Source organism: Rhinolophus sinicus, chromosome 10 (assembly GCF_057876585.1).
Source record: "Rhinolophus sinicus isolate RSI-liver-muscle chromosome 10, RSI-T2T, whole genome shotgun sequence".
NCBI classification, from domain to species: domain Eukaryota; kingdom Metazoa; phylum Chordata; class Mammalia; order Chiroptera; family Rhinolophidae; genus Rhinolophus; species Rhinolophus sinicus.
In genome coordinates this window covers 17,583,873-17,599,644 of record NC_142510.1, presented here as the reverse complement: position 1 = coordinate 17,599,644, position 15,772 = coordinate 17,583,873, and the positions used below count along the sequence as shown (strand labels likewise).

The window sequence follows — 15,772 nt, the reverse complement described above, 5'->3', positions numbered from 1 at the left end:
ATCTGGCACCTGGGAGGGGCCGCCGGTCCAGCCTCCCTGCATGGCAGGGTACCAGTCCGAATTCTTTCAGTTGCAAGCACCAGAAAGCCATTTCAAACTTACTGTCTTATGTAGAAAAAGGAACTTACGCCTTATGTCACCAAAAGGTTAAGGGTTTAGACAGCTCCATCCAGATACTCAAATGACGTCGTGGACATGTGTGTCTTCATATCTCTCCTCTGCTGTCCTCTGTGTGAGTTCGTTCCAGCCACGTTTTCCTACGTGGCGACAAAGTCATCGCTACTACTGCTGGGCTTACAGCCTGTCAACTTACTCACCCCCAGTGAAAAGTGGGGCTTCTTTTTTCCCAGCAGCTCCAATAAATCTGCTTCTCATTTTGTAGACTCAAGTCAAATGCCCATCCATGAACCAGTCAAGAAAGGTTGCTCTGGCTGAGGAAGCATGGGCCTACCCTCGACCTCCTCTTGAACCTCAGGGATTGTCAGTGAGGAAAGTTTGGTTTCCCAGAGGAAAATCCAGAGGCAGCTGCCAGGAAAGAGGGGATGGTAAGATACCGGGCCAGCAGCACGCTGCAGGACCACCCTCCAACACCCCTCACTGGAAGGCATGAGCCCCACGGCAGGGCCATCCCCACCCGTCACTGAACTAACTCTCACTCTCCTATTCATGGGACATGGCTTCCCCATCACTTCCACCGCCTGCCTTGCATCTGTCCCCTGCAGCCGTCCCCCTCCCTGTCTGCTCCCAACCCCATGCTCCTCAACCCTTTCCCTTTCCAGGCCTGTCAGGCTCATTGCTTTTGTGGGCCTGGTTTTCAGGTCCCTCACCAATGTGCTTGCGTTTGGCTTGGAAATGAGGTGCTTCAGGGCTGGAGGCGGTGAGTGCCTCAGTTTCCTCTCTGTAAAATGGAGCTGGTAGCAGTGTCATGAGGATTAAACGACACTGTCGTGAGGATTAAACAAATGTAGCGTGGTTTCAGTGTTTAGAACACTGCCCGGCACATAGTAGGCACTCGGTAAACGCCAGCTGTTATTCTTATCATGCAGCTAGAGATTGCACATCACATCCCTGCCCAGCTCTGTCCAGGCCAGTCCAGTTGCAGGCTCTCAGGTACAACACAACCCATTGGTTTTTACAACAGAACAATCTATAGAGCACTTCCACATACATTGCCTCATTTGAGCCTCACAGCTTTGGGAGGTGGGCAGGACAAATCATACTTATCCCCCATGTACAGATGAAGAAACTGAGGTTCAGAGAGGTTAGACCTCTTCTTGCCCAAGATCACTCAGCTGGTCCGTGGTGGAGGCAGGATTCGAATAAGTCCCTTGAAAAATCACGTTACAGCTCAGGCTGTCCCCGCAGCCCGCAAGACCTTCTCTAGCCAGGCCTGTTGGCTTTTTCTCATCCTTCCAGGTCTAGCCCAATTCTGGAAATAGTATTAAGAGCTAACATTTATTAAGCACTTGCTACACTCCAGATATAGTGCAGCAGGCTTTCCTTTCCCCATAGCCTACGAGGTAGGTATGACTGTCACAGAGGGAGAAACTGAGGCTGCAAGAGGTTAAATAACCTGCCCAAGGTCACGCAGTAAGTGTGAGCCAGGAGTCAAACTCATAAGGCCCTCTGATTCTCACCCTCTGCCTTGCTTCCTCCAGGGGCCCTTCTCTAAATCCAAGAGGAGGCACGAGTCCCTCCTTCTGAGTCTGGAGCCCCTGCCTCGCTCCCTTAAAGCTGGTGTTTGCTCCTCTCCTTCCAGCAGGCTGAGAGCTCCCCGGGGGAAGGGGCTCGACTCCTTCCGACTCCTTCCCCTTCGGAGCCCCTGCACAAACCCTATGCCAATTATTTCCTTCATTGGGCATGAGGCAGACCGGGCAGAGGTGCTCCTAGATGAAGACATGAGACCCCAGACGCTAAGTGACTCTCCCCAGGCCATGCATTTGTAAAGGCAGGAGCCTGCACAAGACCCCCGGGTCTCGGGGTGCACATGGGCGCAGGGCTCTTCCTGCTCCTCTCCCGGTCCTCCAGTCCTCCGCTCTGCTCCCTGTCTGTAGTGGGTAGAGAAGGCAGCCTTAGCTCAGCTGGTCGTGGGGGGCTGTACAAAGGCCCGATACCAGGGAAAGGATGGCGTGTAGGCTGGGAGTGGACGGCAGGAGGGAAGAAGGAACCGGGTATTTTTGCATTTTGACATTAAAAAGTGCAGATTCGATTGTCAGCGACTGGCCAGCAGCATCTGTTTGGGTTCGGAATTGGCAGCGTCGGGCGCTGAGCTTCTGGGCGGAGGGAGGGGAAGGACGCTGCGGGCTGATGGGGCGAGGCGGTGCCTCCTCGGAGGGAAGGGCTCTCCCCTTTAAGAGCTCCGCCCAAAGGGGCGCTGCCACCCCCAAGGAGGTGGGCGGCCGCTGCTTCTCATTCATTGTCTTGACAAGAGCATCCTCAGCGGGCAGTCTCTGGTTCCTCCAGCGCCTTCCTCCTCCGCCTTTCCCTCCTCCATTTGGAGGTCTCAGCAGCAGGTAAGCAGGGGTCCCCGGGGAAGGGACAAGGCATCGCTGCCCCGGGCCACCTGTGGGGCAGGCGTGAGCTTGGCAGAAGCTGGCTTTTGGGGAAGGACAGACTGTCAGAGCGGGCTGGCGCTGAGATGAGGACAGAGCCCGTGCACGCCCTGCGTGGAGGGGACTCGCATGAGGGTGTGGGTGCACGTGGGAGGGTCCATCTGTGCGTCCAGGAGCGCGGAGAAGAGGCGAAGGTAAGGGGCCACGGCAGCCAAGATGGAGATGGGCTAGTCTGGGATCAGGACCCATGCCGGCCCTGACTAGCCCCAGAACGGGAGTCTTTGGGGTGGGGGTGGGGGCAGGGTGGGGTGAGCCGAGCAGCTGCCCTGAGCTGGGAGACAGGAAGGGGTTGAGAGCAAAACAAGAAAAGATCAAGTTCCCCTTTCCGTGGTTTCCGGGCCTGGTACCTGCGGTGGGGGAGGAGGCAGGGTGGGGCGATGGCTTCCTGTCCCCCAACCTCCAGTTTGGGGCTCCCTGCTCCCCAGACCCAGGCTTCTCACCTGGGACTGACCCCCTGCCCCCAGACTGCTTCTCCTCACATATTCCCACGCTCCTCACTGGAGCCGCCTGGGGATTCCCGGGGTGAACCAGCAGGGCTAGAGGCCCCAGTGAGAAGGGCCAGGCCATAAGCAGGGTAATGGGTGAAGCCAGGAGGTGGAGTAGAGGCCCTGGGCAGGGTGCCCTCCCAGCAGGCAGCACTCCCCAGGCACCTCAGTCCTGGTGCCTGGGAGCCAGAGGCAGTCCCCTGGTCTTCGCTTGCTCTCTGCCCAGCCATTTGGGGGAAACCGTCCTAGCTGGACCTCAGAGAAGTCAGCACCCGCCTCTCCCTTCCTGTGTAGAGTTCCAGTGGGGGTGGAGATGGCACTTAGGGCACCTGCTTACATGGAGGCAAGAGGCAGAGTGGGGAGGAGAAACCAGACTGGAGCCATCCGCACGAGCCATCTGCCTGTTTGCGGTGCCCAGAGTCCAACTGGGAGAGCTGCTGGGATCGAGCCCCTGGGCAAGCCCAAGCGCCACTTCCCTCGAGGTGTCCATCCCGGCCCCTGCTTTAGGCAGTTCCCCATGTAGGTGTGAGGGTCATGAAGTTAGGACCCTGAGATGAGCGGAACCCCCTCCACGCTGTCTGCGCTGGAACCCCCGAGTGTGGCCCACTGGGGAGCAGGGTTGTACTGCCAACAGCAGGCCTGCTGTAGAGGCCCCGGGTACAGAAGCGAGGCCTGAGGGGCCGTGGAGAAGGTGGGCCCTGCAGATGAGCTGCAGTGAGGGCTGGGGGAAGGTGAGAAGACAGTGAGGGTAGCAGGTTGTCAGTGCTGGCAAAGTCAGCTGAGACCTTAAACGCCAGGCTGAGGGGGTGTCCTGGGGGAGACGGGGGAACTGAAGGGAGAGAAGCTCTCAACCCGTGTGTCCCCACCCCCACCCCCAGAATGAGCCGGCAGGTGGTCCGCTCCAGCAAGTTCCGCCATGTGTTTGGACAACCGGCCAAGGCTGACCAGTGCTATGAGGATGTACGAGTCTCACAAACCACCTGGGACAGTGGCTTCTGTGCTGTCAACCCCAAGTTCGTGGCCTTGATCTGCGAGGCCAGCGGGGGAGGGGCCTTCCTGGTACTGCCCCTGGGCAAGGTGAGCCTCTGGAGCCTTGGCGAGTGGCCCTCTGCCTAAGGTGACCTCTAGCCATCCAGTGGCCCCCTCGGGGTCCTCATTAGGTGACTGTCACCAAGCCTTCCTGGGCGCACAGGGCTGTCATCTGTAAGACTGAGCCTTCAGCTTTCTTCAGTTATATGGAAACTGAAGCTCAGAGTGGACATGACAGGAGAAAGATCACACAGTGAGTCCTGAGACCCAGGGTCTCCCCAGTTTCAGCCTGGGGCTTTCTCCCCTCGGGAGCACAGGGGGCTGGGCTGGGCATCTGGGCAGGCCCAGCAGTGCTCTCAGGATTGGGAGGGCCTTGTCAGAGCCTTGGGGACCCAGCAAGCTCTGGCCCCTAGCTCACAGGCAAGGATGAGGTAGGAGGCCCTCTCCGCTGCCCCCGTGCCCCTTGCTGTCTGCTGACCACCCCCCAGCACACTCCTGTTCTCTTGGGGGGTGAGACAGGAAGGGGAGATGGGCCCTAAGTTGTTACCTTAAAAGGGCTGATGGAAGCAAAGAGAAGAGGAAGTGGTTGTCGGGGTGAGAGCTGAGCTCAGAGCTGGGCTCGTTCTTCACGCGGGAAGCCCTTCTGCGGCAGCTCTCCCCGGAAGTGGCCATTTCCAAACCTCTGCTCCTGCCTGGGGGCCAGTACTGATGGACTTCCCCGATCCCTCTCCTTTTTGAAGGACCCATGCCCACAGCCTCCCACCCCGCATTCACACACACTTCCCTGGAGAATCCTAACCCCAATACAACAAACCCCCTACCCCTGCCTGTGCCTGGGAAGGGCTTCAGTCTATGTGCCATGGAAGCCTCACTCAGGGAAGGTGGGGTGGGGATGTGGGCCCTCAGGGCACGAATGAGAAACTGAGATAGAGATGGCAGGACCGAGGCCAGGGTCTGACCGGGAAGCAGGAGGTGGAGCGCCCCCGCCTGTTGCAGCCGGCCCTCCCGCGTTTGCCTGACAGCTCTGGCCTCTGGCACACAGGACCAAAGCTGCCCACCCGGCGCCCTGCTCCGCCCCGGGGATGCTGCAGCCTTCCTCTGTGGCTGAAGGGATGTGGAGGAGGGGGTTGGATTGGCTTTGGAGGGGCACAAACACCTTCCTCAAGGGCCCTTCTGTGCCCGCCAGACTGGACGTGTGGACAAGAATGTACCCACGGTCTGTGGTCACACCGCCCCCGTGCTGGACATCGCCTGGTGCCCGCACAATGACAACGTCATCGCCAGTGGCTCCGAGGACTGCACAGTCATGGTGAGTGGTGGTGGGGACACGGGCAAGGAGGGGCTCCAGGACGGGATGTGACACCATTGGGAGACCCCCAGGCCCACTTGCCCCTTCTCTGCAGGTGTGGGAGATCCCTGATGGGGGCCTGACGCTGCCTCTGCGGGAGCCCGTTGTCACCCTGGAGGGCCACACCAAGCGCGTGGGCATCGTGGCCTGGCACCCCACGGCCCAGAATGTGCTGCTCAGTGCAGGTGCCTGGGGAGGACGTGGGGGGCTGGTCACCTGACGGCGAGGGGGCAGGCTCATGGCTTCTGACACTGGGGTCATCACCCAGGTTGTGACAACGTGATCCTGGTGTGGGACGTGGGCACCGGGGCTGCCGTGCTGACTCTGGGCACAGACGTGCACCCGGACACCATCTACAGCGTGGACTGGAGCCGAGACGGCGCCCTCATCTGCACCTCCTGCCGTGACAAGCGCGTGCGCATCATTGAACCCCGCAAAGGCACTGTTGTAGCTGTGAGTAGCCAGTGAACCATGACCTTGACCCTGGGACCCTCACCCCTGGTCCCCACCACCTACCAGGCCCCTAGATGCTGCCCTCTCTTGCTGCCCCGCTCCCCCCGCTGGGGTCTGGCCTCAGGGTGTGTGTGGGGCGCCTGACCCACCGCTTTCCTTTCTTTCCAGGAGAAGGACCGCCCTCACGAGGGGACCCGGCCTGTGCGTGCGGTGTTTGTATCGGATGGAAAAATCCTGACCACGGGCTTCAGCCGCATGAGCGAGCGGCAGGTGGCGCTGTGGGACACAGTGAGTGCGGCAGGGAGCCGAGAATCACCCTGGAGGCTTAGCCCCTGCCCTGCCTGCCACCTGGCTGGCCGAATGCCCGCGGGCCTGTTTACCCACCATGAGATGGGGGGCCCACTGGTTGGTTTGTGAGGGTGTCCCCCACCCTGGGACACTGCCCAGTGAAGAGCTCCCCCCTCTGACACCCCCCCATCCCGCCCCCCGCTGGGCCTGACGTAGCCCAGCTCATCACTACCTCCCACCGGTCCCTACAGAAGCACCTGGAGGAGCCGCTGTCCCTGCAGGAGCTGGACACGAGCAGCGGCGTCCTGCTGCCCTTCTTTGACCCTGACACCAACATTGTCTACCTCTGTGGCAAGGTGGCCCAGTGGGCAGGGGGTCCGGGGAGGGGGCTGGGAAAGGACCACGGCGAGAGGCGCCCGTCGGCGTGACCACCCCTTGCGCCCGCCACCTGCAGGGGGACAGTTCTATCCGGTACTTCGAGATCACTTCCGAGGCCCCCTTCCTGCACTATCTCTCCATGTTCAGCTCCAAGGAGTCCCAGCGTGGCATGGGTTACATGCCCAAACGTGGCCTGGAGGTGAACAAGTGTGAGATTGCCAGGTGACTGACCCCTGCCCCTGCCCCTCGCATGCCCCTCGCCAGCACTGATCTTCTGCTGACTTTCAGTACCAGCCTGCCTGTGCTGGGGGCACTGCTCACCTTTCTGTTCCCACAGATTCTACAAGCTGCATGAGCGGAAATGTGAGCCCATTGCCATGACGGTGCCTAGAAAGGTGAGGCTCCCACGCCTGTCCTGGGGCTCTGGGCAGGGCCCTCGGCTCAGAGCCGAAGGGTGGTGGTGTGGCCTCAGTGCTCTCTTAACCAGCCTTGCCCTTGCCCACAGTCGGACCTGTTCCAGGAGGACCTGTACCCGCCCACTGCAGGGCCCGATGCTGCCCTCACGGCTGAGGAGTGGCTGGGGGGTCGGGATGCTGGCCCCCTCCTCATTTCCCTCAAGGACGGCTACGTGCCCCCAAAGAGCCGGGAGCTGAGGGTCAGCCGGGGCCTGGACACCAGCCGTAGGAGGACAATGCCAGAGGCCAGTGGCGCTCCCAGCTCGGTGAGAGGCGGACAGGAGCCTGGGTGTCAGGCTGGGAATACCACTGATGTGGTCGGTGACCCGGGGAAGAGGCTGCCCACACCCACGAGGGGGCTGGGAGTGGGGGACCCTGAGGCCTCAGCAAACAGTCTCCAGGCTGACAGGCCTGCAGCTGGCTGAGACAGAAGGGGCCAAGGCCTGGGGCTCCTGGGAGGGGTGCCAGGGTAAGGGGAGCCCAGGGTGGAGCTGGGCCTAACGCAGCACTGGGCCCCACAGGATGCCGTATCCCGGCTGGAGGAGGAGATGAAGAAGCTCCAGGCCACGGTGCAGGAGCTACAGAAGCGCCTGCAAAGCCTGGAGGACACCGTCCAGGCCAAGTAGAGGAGCCCGGGCCTTCAGCTGGGGCCCATGGCATCATCTTCCTCCCTTCCACACTCCCACCCTTCAGGCCACAGTGGTGGATAAACTAATAAAATGGCTTTATTTTCTGGTACCTCTCAGACTGATGACTGGTTACGTGAACGCCGGATCGGCGGACCTCCCCTACCCTTCAGCTTCCCCCTCAGTAGCCCTGACAGGACTGACCCACTGCAGGGGCTGGGGCTGCCTTCGCGTGCCCTAGGCCACAGAAGGGTGGGAGCCACCCATGCTGTGGGTTGGGGGCCTGCTGTTTTCCAGCTGGCAGGTCTGAGCGACTCAAGGCCCTGGCCTGGGGCCTCAGTCATTCCCATGTTTCCCAAATCTGCCTACGTCAACCGCATCAGGTTGTATTAGCGGCTGGCACTGTTGCTTATGGGGAAATGAAACAACTGGCACTTAACGTTTTTTAAATTGTAGGCCCCAGGGATCAAAATAAGGGGTCCTGAGGGCGGCCGGTTAGCTCAGCTGGTTAGAATGCGGTGCTCTTAACAACAAGGTTGCCGGTTCGATCCCCACAAGGGCCAGTGTGAGCTGAGCCCTCCACTAGATTGAAACAACTACTTGACTTGGAGCTGACGGGTCCTGGAAAAAACACACTTAAAATAAATGTTTAAAAAAAACAAAAATAAAAAAACAAAATAAGGGGTCCTTTTGCAAGAGACCAACCCGAGTTTACAGGTAAAGGGCACATCTTGAGTTGACCTAAGTCTTCCCTTCGATTTGAGAGCTTTTCCTGCAGTCCTGGGCTTGTACTGTGGGTCCCACCTGGGCCTGGCCTCTGAGAGGGACCTGACTAATCTGTTGGGCCCCATCAAGTAGGGGGCTTGGAAGTGGGTTTCTCATGTCCAGCTTGGTGAGTTACCCCGAGCTGGGACACAGGGCTATTAGGGATGGGTGTCCTGGCCTCAGCAGGGCTTGGTTCACCCCACACAGAGACCACAGCAAGGACCAAATGCCCCATTTGCTGTCTGCTCCCTCTTCAGCACGCCAGAGAAAAAAACCCACCTGGTTGGAGAGCTGTGGGGCTGTCCATTTGGGTCTCACTCTCTATGCAAGTCATGTGACGGTGGGCAGGTCATTTTTTTCCAGGCCTCACTTGCTCATCTACAAACTGAGGGATGCCATCACAGCTGTGATGCAGTGGGTCGATCCAATCAGGGCCTTGGTAAAGAGAATCAGAAAATCAGGAGCCGGCCTGTGACAGGTGGGGTTCCTTCTATGAACCTCTCCTGCATGAGGGGGATGGGCCCTCTGGGGCCCTTCTGAATAGGCTGTCACTAGCTCTCCTGGCCCAGAATTGAAGGTTCAGGAAACGCTCCCTGGAACCCAGAAGGGTTAACCTCTCACCACCGTGACTTCCAGCTTTACTAACCCATTCTCCCTGATAGGAACAAGAGGGAGACGGGGATGGGGGGGAGGTGGGATGGTAGAAAAGTGAAATTCCATGCTCCCTAAGAGCCCTTGCCACACGTGGGTCTCAGGACCTCAACTGCGCAAGGCTTAGCAATCCTGGAACCTGTGAAGCTGATACTAGACGCATCACCTATTCTGATTTTGTGATTCAGGTCGGCCTTGTTTCCCTCCTTTATCCCTACCCCCACCCGCTTCTCCATTCCTGAAAACCTCCTGGTCTCCCCAGGGGCATCCGTGGCCACATCAAGCCCAGGGCTGAAAGGTCACTGGGGCTTCTCCAGTGGCCCAAAACCATCAGCAGTCCAGCTGTCTGGGGGCCCCTGTAGGGGTACCATGTCCCTGAGGCTGGGAAAGGCTGGGGAACCTGCAGGGGCAGTGTGCAGCTTTATTATGCTTCTGACATTGGGGTGATGCTGGGAGAGGGAAAGGTTTGTTAAATTGGCCAGGACCCCGAAACCCTGAGCACTTTCTCATCTGTGCATCTTGAAGGCTGGCAGAGGGCAGGAATCCCCAGCAATGGCCAATACAAGGGTGGGTTGATTGGGACGTGGAAGTACCCCTAGGGGTTTACCAAGAATTAGAGAAAAGGCCTGTGAGGCCCACGCTGAAAGGGACTTTAAGGATTGAATTTTCATTTTATAATCGGGGGAACACAGAAGCCTGTGTGAAGACAGACTTGCCCCCGAGTAAAACAACCAAGGGGGTAGGGCAGGGAGCAGCTAGGCTCTCCCAGCCTCAGCGCCCCTCCCACTCTCCCACACACAACACACCGACACAGAAGATGGCCCTGATTCATAATTTAATGGCTGTGCAGATCCCGGTCCCTTATTTCTGCCGCTCACGGGCCCACTGCTCTGGAGTCAGGGTTTTCTGCTCAAAGGCATGGATGTGCGGGAGCTCTTCTGCTAGGCACGTGTTCACCAGCCTGGGGAAGAGATGGAGTTTAGGAAAGGGCAGGCCTGTGCCTGAGTCCCAGTCCCTGAAGCTAGGGTGGCCCAGCCCAGGAGGCGGAAAGTGTCCCCCAGGTTGCAGTCCCCTGGACCGGGGAACAAGAGAGGCGGAGGGCCTAAGTGTTAATACGGGCTGCATGGGTGGGGGTAAGGAAGTCAGGTTGCGGGTAGTGGCCAGGCTTGCGACGCCGGCGCTGGGACCGCGCTGAGCGAGGTGTTCTCCGGGCCTCACCGATGTCTCTGGAGCAGCGGCTTCCCCTCGAACTTGGACGACACCACCAGGACTCGGAAGCTGGACGCGCAACGGTTGGGAGTCGTGTCCTCCACTTCCTACGGAGCAGAATGGTGTGCATGGTACCAAACGGCCCGCCAAGACCCCTTTTCCCCTCGCTGGGCGAATCCAGGCCGCTCAACTCACCACGTGCTGTGCCTCCATGCCCCGCTGCAGCTTCTCTCGGAGGTACTCGGCGCTGAGTTCCATGGCGGCAGCCCAGCGGGGGCGACAGCCCAGCGGGGACAGAACCCCAGCTCGGACTCGGCGAACACTACTTCCACCCTTATTGGTACCACTTCCGGGGAGGCCTCAACTTCCGCCCTTACTAAGGCCTCCGTAAACCCAGCACTTCCGCCCTCACACAAGCCCCGCTTTCCAGCTGTCCAGGGTTTCCGCGCTTACCGTCAGTCAGCCAATCAGAATCTGCATAAGGACGGACTCGGCCCGAGCCGAGGCTAATCGGTGCTCGCCAGCCGCACAACAGCCAGGGTTCTGGGGCCGGTTTGGAAACCCTAGCTCCAGCCAGCAGGGTGCAGGAACCCGCGTTGCCGTAGACCCTAGAGTACCTCGGATCGCCCCCAAGCGCTTTTTCCTAGACGAGCATCTTGCGGCCCTGGCAAACCAACCCTCCTCGAGGTCAGAGGCCACAGCAATCAACCCGCCAGTTCCGATGGGCCCCACGGGGGACTCGGCGAGGCTCGGGCGCTTCTTCGGCGTGTACCTGCTTTATTGCCTGAACCCTCGGTACCAGGGCCGCGTCTACGTGGGGTTCACCGTCAACCCTGCCCGTCGGGTCCTGCAGCACAACCGGGGCCGCAAAAAGGGCGGGGCTTGGCGGACCAGCGGGCGAGGGCCCTGGTAAGAGGGGGCGGGTCACGGTTAGAAGGAGGCGGGGCCCGGCGTGGGAGTGACCGGTAACAATGGGCGGGGGCGGGCCCACCAGGGGAGGAGCCTGAGGGGGAGGTGGAGCCCTGTGAGAATCAGCTGCGGGACTCAGATGGGGCTGGGTAGGAAGGGGCCTGCCGATTTAGGCTTGGTCCGCCGACAGTGGGTTGGTGAACGGGGTGGGATGGAAGATGGAAAGCCTGGACGGGAGAGGAAGTGAGGAGGGCCATTAAGACCCTGTGCCCGAGGTTGGCAGGTGCGAGGGGACGGACCTCCACGAAGGGGGCAGGGCCTCGTGGGCGAAGTTTGAGGCCGGCTAGGGGCGCTCCACGCTTGGGCAGGACTGGAGGCGAACCGTGAGGAGGGGATTCGGGTTGACACGGGGTGGGACGTCACAGGCCACGCCGGCATTCTCTTCTCCAGGGAGATGGTGCTTATAGTGCACGGCTTCCCTTCCGCGGTGGCCGCCCTTCGGGTAAGGAAGGAGACGGGGCGGCGGGAAGACGGGCTGGGACTTGGGGCGCTTCCCGGGTGGCCCCCTTCCCCGCGCGGCCCTGAAGCTCTCACCCCTGCCCGCAGTTCGAGTGGGCCTGGCAGCACCCGCGAGCCTCACGCCGCTTGGCGCACGTGGCTCCGCGCCTGCGCGGCGAGGCAGCTTTCGCTTTCCACCTGCGCGTGCTGGCGCACATGCTGCGCGCGGCGCCCTGGGTTCGCCTCCCGCTCACCCTGCGCTGGCTGCGCGCCGATTTCTGCCGTGAGCTCTGCCCGCCGCCGCCGCCGCACATACCGCTGGCCTTCGGGCCTCCGCCTCCCCGGGCGTCGGACCCCAGGCGCCGCGCCAATCCCTTTGCTGACACTGAGTCCCAGCCGGACCAGGACGCCGTGACCCCCTGCTCCCTGTGCGAGCGCGCGCTCCAGGTGCGATGCTCCACCTGGTCTCCGGGTCTGGGCGGGTCTAGAGTTCAGACGACTTAGGACCAAGCTGTTTATTGAGGGGCAGGGCAGCCCACCGACAACCTTTGGCCACTCTGCTCCCACCTCTAAAATGAAGATAATACCGTAGCGCTTCTAGTACTCTCCTGCGCAGGCCCTTTGCTCTTCCACTTTCTAAGTTCTTTCCTAGACCTACAGTCCTGATAAAATGTCATTTCTTTTCGGGGAGGTCTTCCTTGGCTCCATATCTAAAAGTGCAACGTTCTTGCCTACTTCCCTGCCTGCTATGTTTTTTTTGTTTTGTTTTTTTTTTTTTAAAGGAGGGTGCAGATCACAGTGGCCCATGCGGGGATTGAACCGGCAACCTTGGTGTTATTAGCACCTCTCGCTAAATCAACTGTGCTAATCGGCTACATGCCTCCCTCCGCCTCCCTCCCAACTCTGGTTCAAGCCAGTTGTTTCTCAGTCTAGTTGTGTAGGACACAGCTCCCTGGCCCATGCTGGTGTTATGAGCCTTGCCCTCCCCCTGGGTGGGGCAGTCAGTTGCCAGTCATTGGTCAGCCGGCTGCACAGGGCAGCCCATGGCTGCCCAGCTCCAGGGAGAGCTGTTGTTCACAATCTTAGCTATAGAGGGCGCAGCTCACTGGCTCATGTGGGAATCAAACTGGTGACCTCGGTGTTAGGAACATGGTGCTCCAACCACCTGAGCCACCTGGCCGGGCCGGCCTTTTTTTCTTGTCTTAGCACTTACTGTCTGACATACCATATACAGTTGACCCTTGAACAACATGGGGGTTAGGGGCGCTGACCCCATGCAATTGAAAATCTACATATAACTCCCCCCAAAGTTAACTACAACCCTCCCTCCATATCTGCAGGGGCTTGGGACCCCCACCCCCTCACACGTGCAAGTCCCTTCTATAAAATGGTGTCGAACAATGCATACAGTCGGCCCTCTACTTCTGGGGATTTCCAGCCCTGGATCAAAAATAACTGTTTTCAGTCTGAGGTTGGTTGAATCCAGGGATGCAAAACCTGGGGATTTGGAGGGCTGACTGTATGTTTATTGGGGAAAAAAACCCTCACGCATGAGTAGGTCTGTGCAGTTAAAAACCACCTTCTTCAAGGGGCAACTGTATTTTATTTGTCTTAACCATGGTTCCCTGGTTAAGGGTCTTACATTAGTTTTACATTAAGTTTTGCTCCAAAAGACGCATTAGGGCTTATGTTCAGGGGATGTTATCCTGAAAAATCACGCTAGGGCTTATTTTCTGGTTAGGTCTTATTTTCGGGTATTATCAGTCTCTCCCACCCCCCTATACTAAACTCCACAAGGGCAGTCTTGTTTACGACAGTCTTGTACAGGGCAGATGGCCAATAAATATTTAATACATGAATTGAGATAACAGTAAATGTAAGTAAATTGAATACAGTCATGTGCTGCTTAATGACGAAATACATTCTGAGAAACGCATCCTTAGCAATTTCGTGGTGCATACACCTCTGTCGTACACGTGGTTGGTCTTTGACTGAAATGTTATGTGGCACGTGACTGCACTTGCCTTGCAGGATGAAGCGACCCACATGAGAGATCACTTGTAAGGAACTCTGGGTCTAGCTGCCGTGGCCATGCTGTTATAGAATCACTGCTAATAGAGCAAACTGGCCAGCTTAGTCCCTGTGGGCAAATATTTTAACCCCTCTACCTCAGTTATCTCGTCTATAACATGCAAATAAGGGTAGTATGTGCCTCATATGGTGGTTTTATGTCAAGCCCTTGGAACAACGTCTGGGCCACAGAAATTCTTTGAGTCTTAGCTACGTCCTTACTCCCCATTTTTCTCTTCCTGGCCTGCCACCTCCGACAGGATGAAGAGGGCCCCTTGTGCTGCCCCCACCCTGGCTGCCCCCTGAGGGCCCACGTGATCTGCCTGGCAGAGGAGTTTCTACAGGAGGAGCCAGGGCAGCTTCTGCCCCTAGAGGGCCAGTGCCCTGGGTGAGTTCAGCACTCCTACCCCGCCTGGTTTACCTCTGGGCAGACGGTGCCTAGTTGTCCAAGTCCAGGCCCAGGGCAGCTGGGTCCTCGCCTTGGCTCCCAGGGCCTCACCTGCAGGAGGCGTGTGATCCTGACTCTGTATCTCCCACCAACTGCACCCCCTTGGTAGCTGTAAGAACTCGCTGCTGTGGGGAGATCTGATCTGGCTGTGCCAGATGGGCACCGAGGAGGAAGAGGAGGACCTGGAATTAGAAGAGGTGAGAGGTGGCTTTAGCCCCTCCCCCACCCATCCCCTGGGTTGCCTTTGACCTTTGACCACCACCCTTCTTGTCTCCACAGGAACACTGGACAGACATGCTGGAGACCTGACCCCCAGTATCCCCAACCCTCTACTCACTCCTTTTCTGTGCGCCACCCTGTAGGTGTGGGCTGTTTTTACTTGAGTACAGTAAAAAGTCTGACTTAAGGGTATCTTCTGGTGTTTGCTGGGGTGTGTGTGTGTGTGTGTGTCGGAGGCAGAAGCCCTACCAGTCACTGGGGCCTCAGGAGAACAGGAGAGGAGGGAGGGGCTGCTGACTCCAGCATGGAGCAGCCTGTCCTCGGCCTGGCAACCCCTCTGCCTCAGCTTTCCCCAGCCTGCCTCTGAATCTCCATTCTGGACGGCTTGGGAGACACACCTCCAGTGCCCAGCTTGACTCTGGATTCAATCCAAATAGCAAGGACAAAGGCCAAGCCCCCTTTAAACCCAGGGAAAGAAAAGCGCCTTCTGGGGGTCGTTGTTCTTTTGTGAATGAGGCCCCCACAGGAGCCGTCCAGCTGGGCTCAATCGCAGGGTTATTAGACGAGCATTCTTGCTCTTTCCTATCCTATGCAGCTTCCAAAAGAGCCTGCCCTGCCCTGCCCTGCCCTGCCCCAAATCCTGTCACGCTGCTTCCTGCCCACATTGCTCTGGACCGACCTTGTGGTCAGAGCCAGAAGTTCCTGAAATGGTTGGCTGCCCCTGACCTGAACCCTTGGTGTCTTCATGTAAGGGTGAAATTCGGTAAATCAATAACGTAATCAGACTTAGCTCGTTTGCAGTTTGACTCACTGCAGAGCTTGCTATCTAGCCACTTGGAGTTAGACTTAGTTTGCAATTTGATCCACTCTGATATTTAGCTATTTCCTTTGTTCCTCCCCTCACTGATTAACTGAAGAACTGCTACCCAAACCTCATTAATCCATTTAATCAATGGAATCCTAACCAGAAAAGGGCAATTTCTTCACCCTCAGGCGCCCAGACACTGGAATATACATAAAGCCCCAGGTCTCAGTGGTCCAGTCCGAGTCTGGAGTCCGGAGACAACATTATCTTTTAACAGACCCCACCGCAGGAAGGATGTCAGCCCTTGGACCTGCCTGACCGACTCCCCCTTTCCTTTGTTCTTGTGCACCCATAAAACCTGCCCGGTCTAGGAATGGGGAGGTGGCCTTTGGACAGGAGACGCCATCCCCGGCATTTGGAATAAACCTACTTTTCTTTCCATCAACCATGTCTCTCGATTTTTAACTTTTTCAAACTGTAGGCAGCCAGACCTTAGTGTGGTACCATTCCGACTGGACTGAGGT

General features: G+C 58.4%; 3 protein-coding genes across 7 annotated transcripts; 2 read left to right on the top strand and 1 right to left on the bottom strand.

Moving 5' to 3' along the window:
- Window positions 1-2,353: 2,353 nt before the first annotated feature.
- On the top strand, window positions 2,354-7,786 carry CORO1A (coronin 1A). The gene is made up of 11 exons (XM_019754676.3): window positions 2,354-2,513; window positions 3,976-4,174; window positions 5,313-5,435; window positions 5,530-5,659; window positions 5,743-5,927; window positions 6,096-6,215; window positions 6,467-6,571; window positions 6,670-6,815; window positions 6,931-6,988; window positions 7,099-7,314; window positions 7,570-7,786. The coding sequence occupies exons 2-11, from the start codon at window positions 3,977-3,979 to the stop codon at window positions 7,672-7,674; spliced, it is 1,386 nt and encodes a 461-aa protein (XP_019610235.1). The 5' UTR covers window positions 2,354-2,513; window position 3,976; the 3' UTR covers window positions 7,675-7,786.
- A 2,122-nt stretch (window positions 7,787-9,908) lies between these two features.
- Window positions 9,909-11,169, bottom strand: BOLA2B (bolA family member 2B). Of its 2 annotated transcripts, none has more exons than XM_019754687.3 (3): window positions 10,495-11,169; window positions 10,309-10,406; window positions 9,909-10,051 (listed from the first exon to the last, which is right to left on the bottom strand). In XM_019754687.3, exons 1-3 carry the CDS (start codon window positions 10,555-10,557, stop codon window positions 9,952-9,954), a joined length of 261 nt encoding a protein of 86 aa, XP_019610246.1. In that variant the 5' UTR covers window positions 10,558-11,169; the 3' UTR covers window positions 9,909-9,951. The 2 variants fall into 2 exon arrangements, with proteins under 2 accessions (XP_019610246.1, XP_088657551.1); XM_088801425.1 differs by having other exon boundaries at window positions 10,309-10,368; window positions 10,495-10,643.
- On the top strand, window positions 11,021-15,693 carry SLX1A (structure-specific endonuclease subunit SLX1A). Of its 4 annotated transcripts, none has more exons than XM_074322903.2 (7): window positions 11,021-11,208; window positions 11,659-11,710; window positions 11,815-12,153; window positions 14,037-14,164; window positions 14,334-14,421; window positions 14,504-14,582; window positions 15,526-15,693. In XM_074322903.2, the coding sequence occupies exons 1-6, from the start codon at window positions 11,021-11,023 to the stop codon at window positions 14,531-14,533; spliced, it is 825 nt and encodes a 274-aa protein (XP_074179004.2). In that variant the 3' UTR covers window positions 14,534-14,582; window positions 15,526-15,693. The 4 variants fall into 4 exon arrangements, with proteins under 4 accessions (XP_074179004.2, XP_019610240.3, XP_019610239.3 ...); XM_019754681.3 differs by having other exon boundaries at window positions 15,437-15,693; XM_019754680.3 differs by lacking the exon at window positions 15,526-15,693 and having other exon boundaries at window positions 14,504-14,635.
- Window positions 15,694-15,772: the final 79 nt, after the last annotated feature.

Excerpts from the sequence above, each read along its gene's own strand:
- CORO1A (XM_019754676.3), top strand. The coding sequence starts at position 3,977 with ATGAGCCGGCAGGTGGTCCGCTCCAGCAAGTTCCGCCATGTGTTTGGA. Across the intron at positions 5,928-6,095 it reads GCAAAGGCACTGTTGTAGCT|GAGAAGGACCGCCCTCACGA; the intron begins GTGAGTAGCCAG and ends CTTTCTTTCCAG. Across the intron at positions 6,816-6,930 it reads AACAAGTGTGAGATTGCCAG|ATTCTACAAGCTGCATGAGC; the intron begins GTGACTGACCCC and ends CTGTTCCCACAG.
- BOLA2B (XM_019754687.3), bottom strand. The coding sequence starts at position 10,557 with ATGGAACTCAGCGCCGAGTACCTCCGAGAGAAGCTGCAGCGGGGCATG. Across the intron at positions 10,407-10,494 it reads GCATGGAGGCACAGCACGTG|GAAGTGGAGGACACGACTCC; the intron begins GTGAGTTGAGCG and ends TCTGCTCCGTAG. Across the intron at positions 10,052-10,308 it reads CCGCTGCTCCAGAGACATCG|GCTGGTGAACACGTGCCTAG; the intron begins GTGAGGCCCGGA and ends TCTCTTCCCCAG.
- SLX1A (XM_074322903.2), top strand. The coding sequence starts at position 11,021 with ATGGGCCCCACGGGGGACTCGGCGAGGCTCGGGCGCTTCTTCGGCGTG. Across the intron at positions 12,154-14,036 it reads TGTGCGAGCGCGCGCTCCAG|GATGAAGAGGGCCCCTTGTG; the intron begins GTGCGATGCTCC and ends CACCTCCGACAG. Across the intron at positions 14,422-14,503 it reads AGGACCTGGAATTAGAAGAG|GAACACTGGACAGACATGCT; the intron begins GTGAGAGGTGGC and ends TTGTCTCCACAG.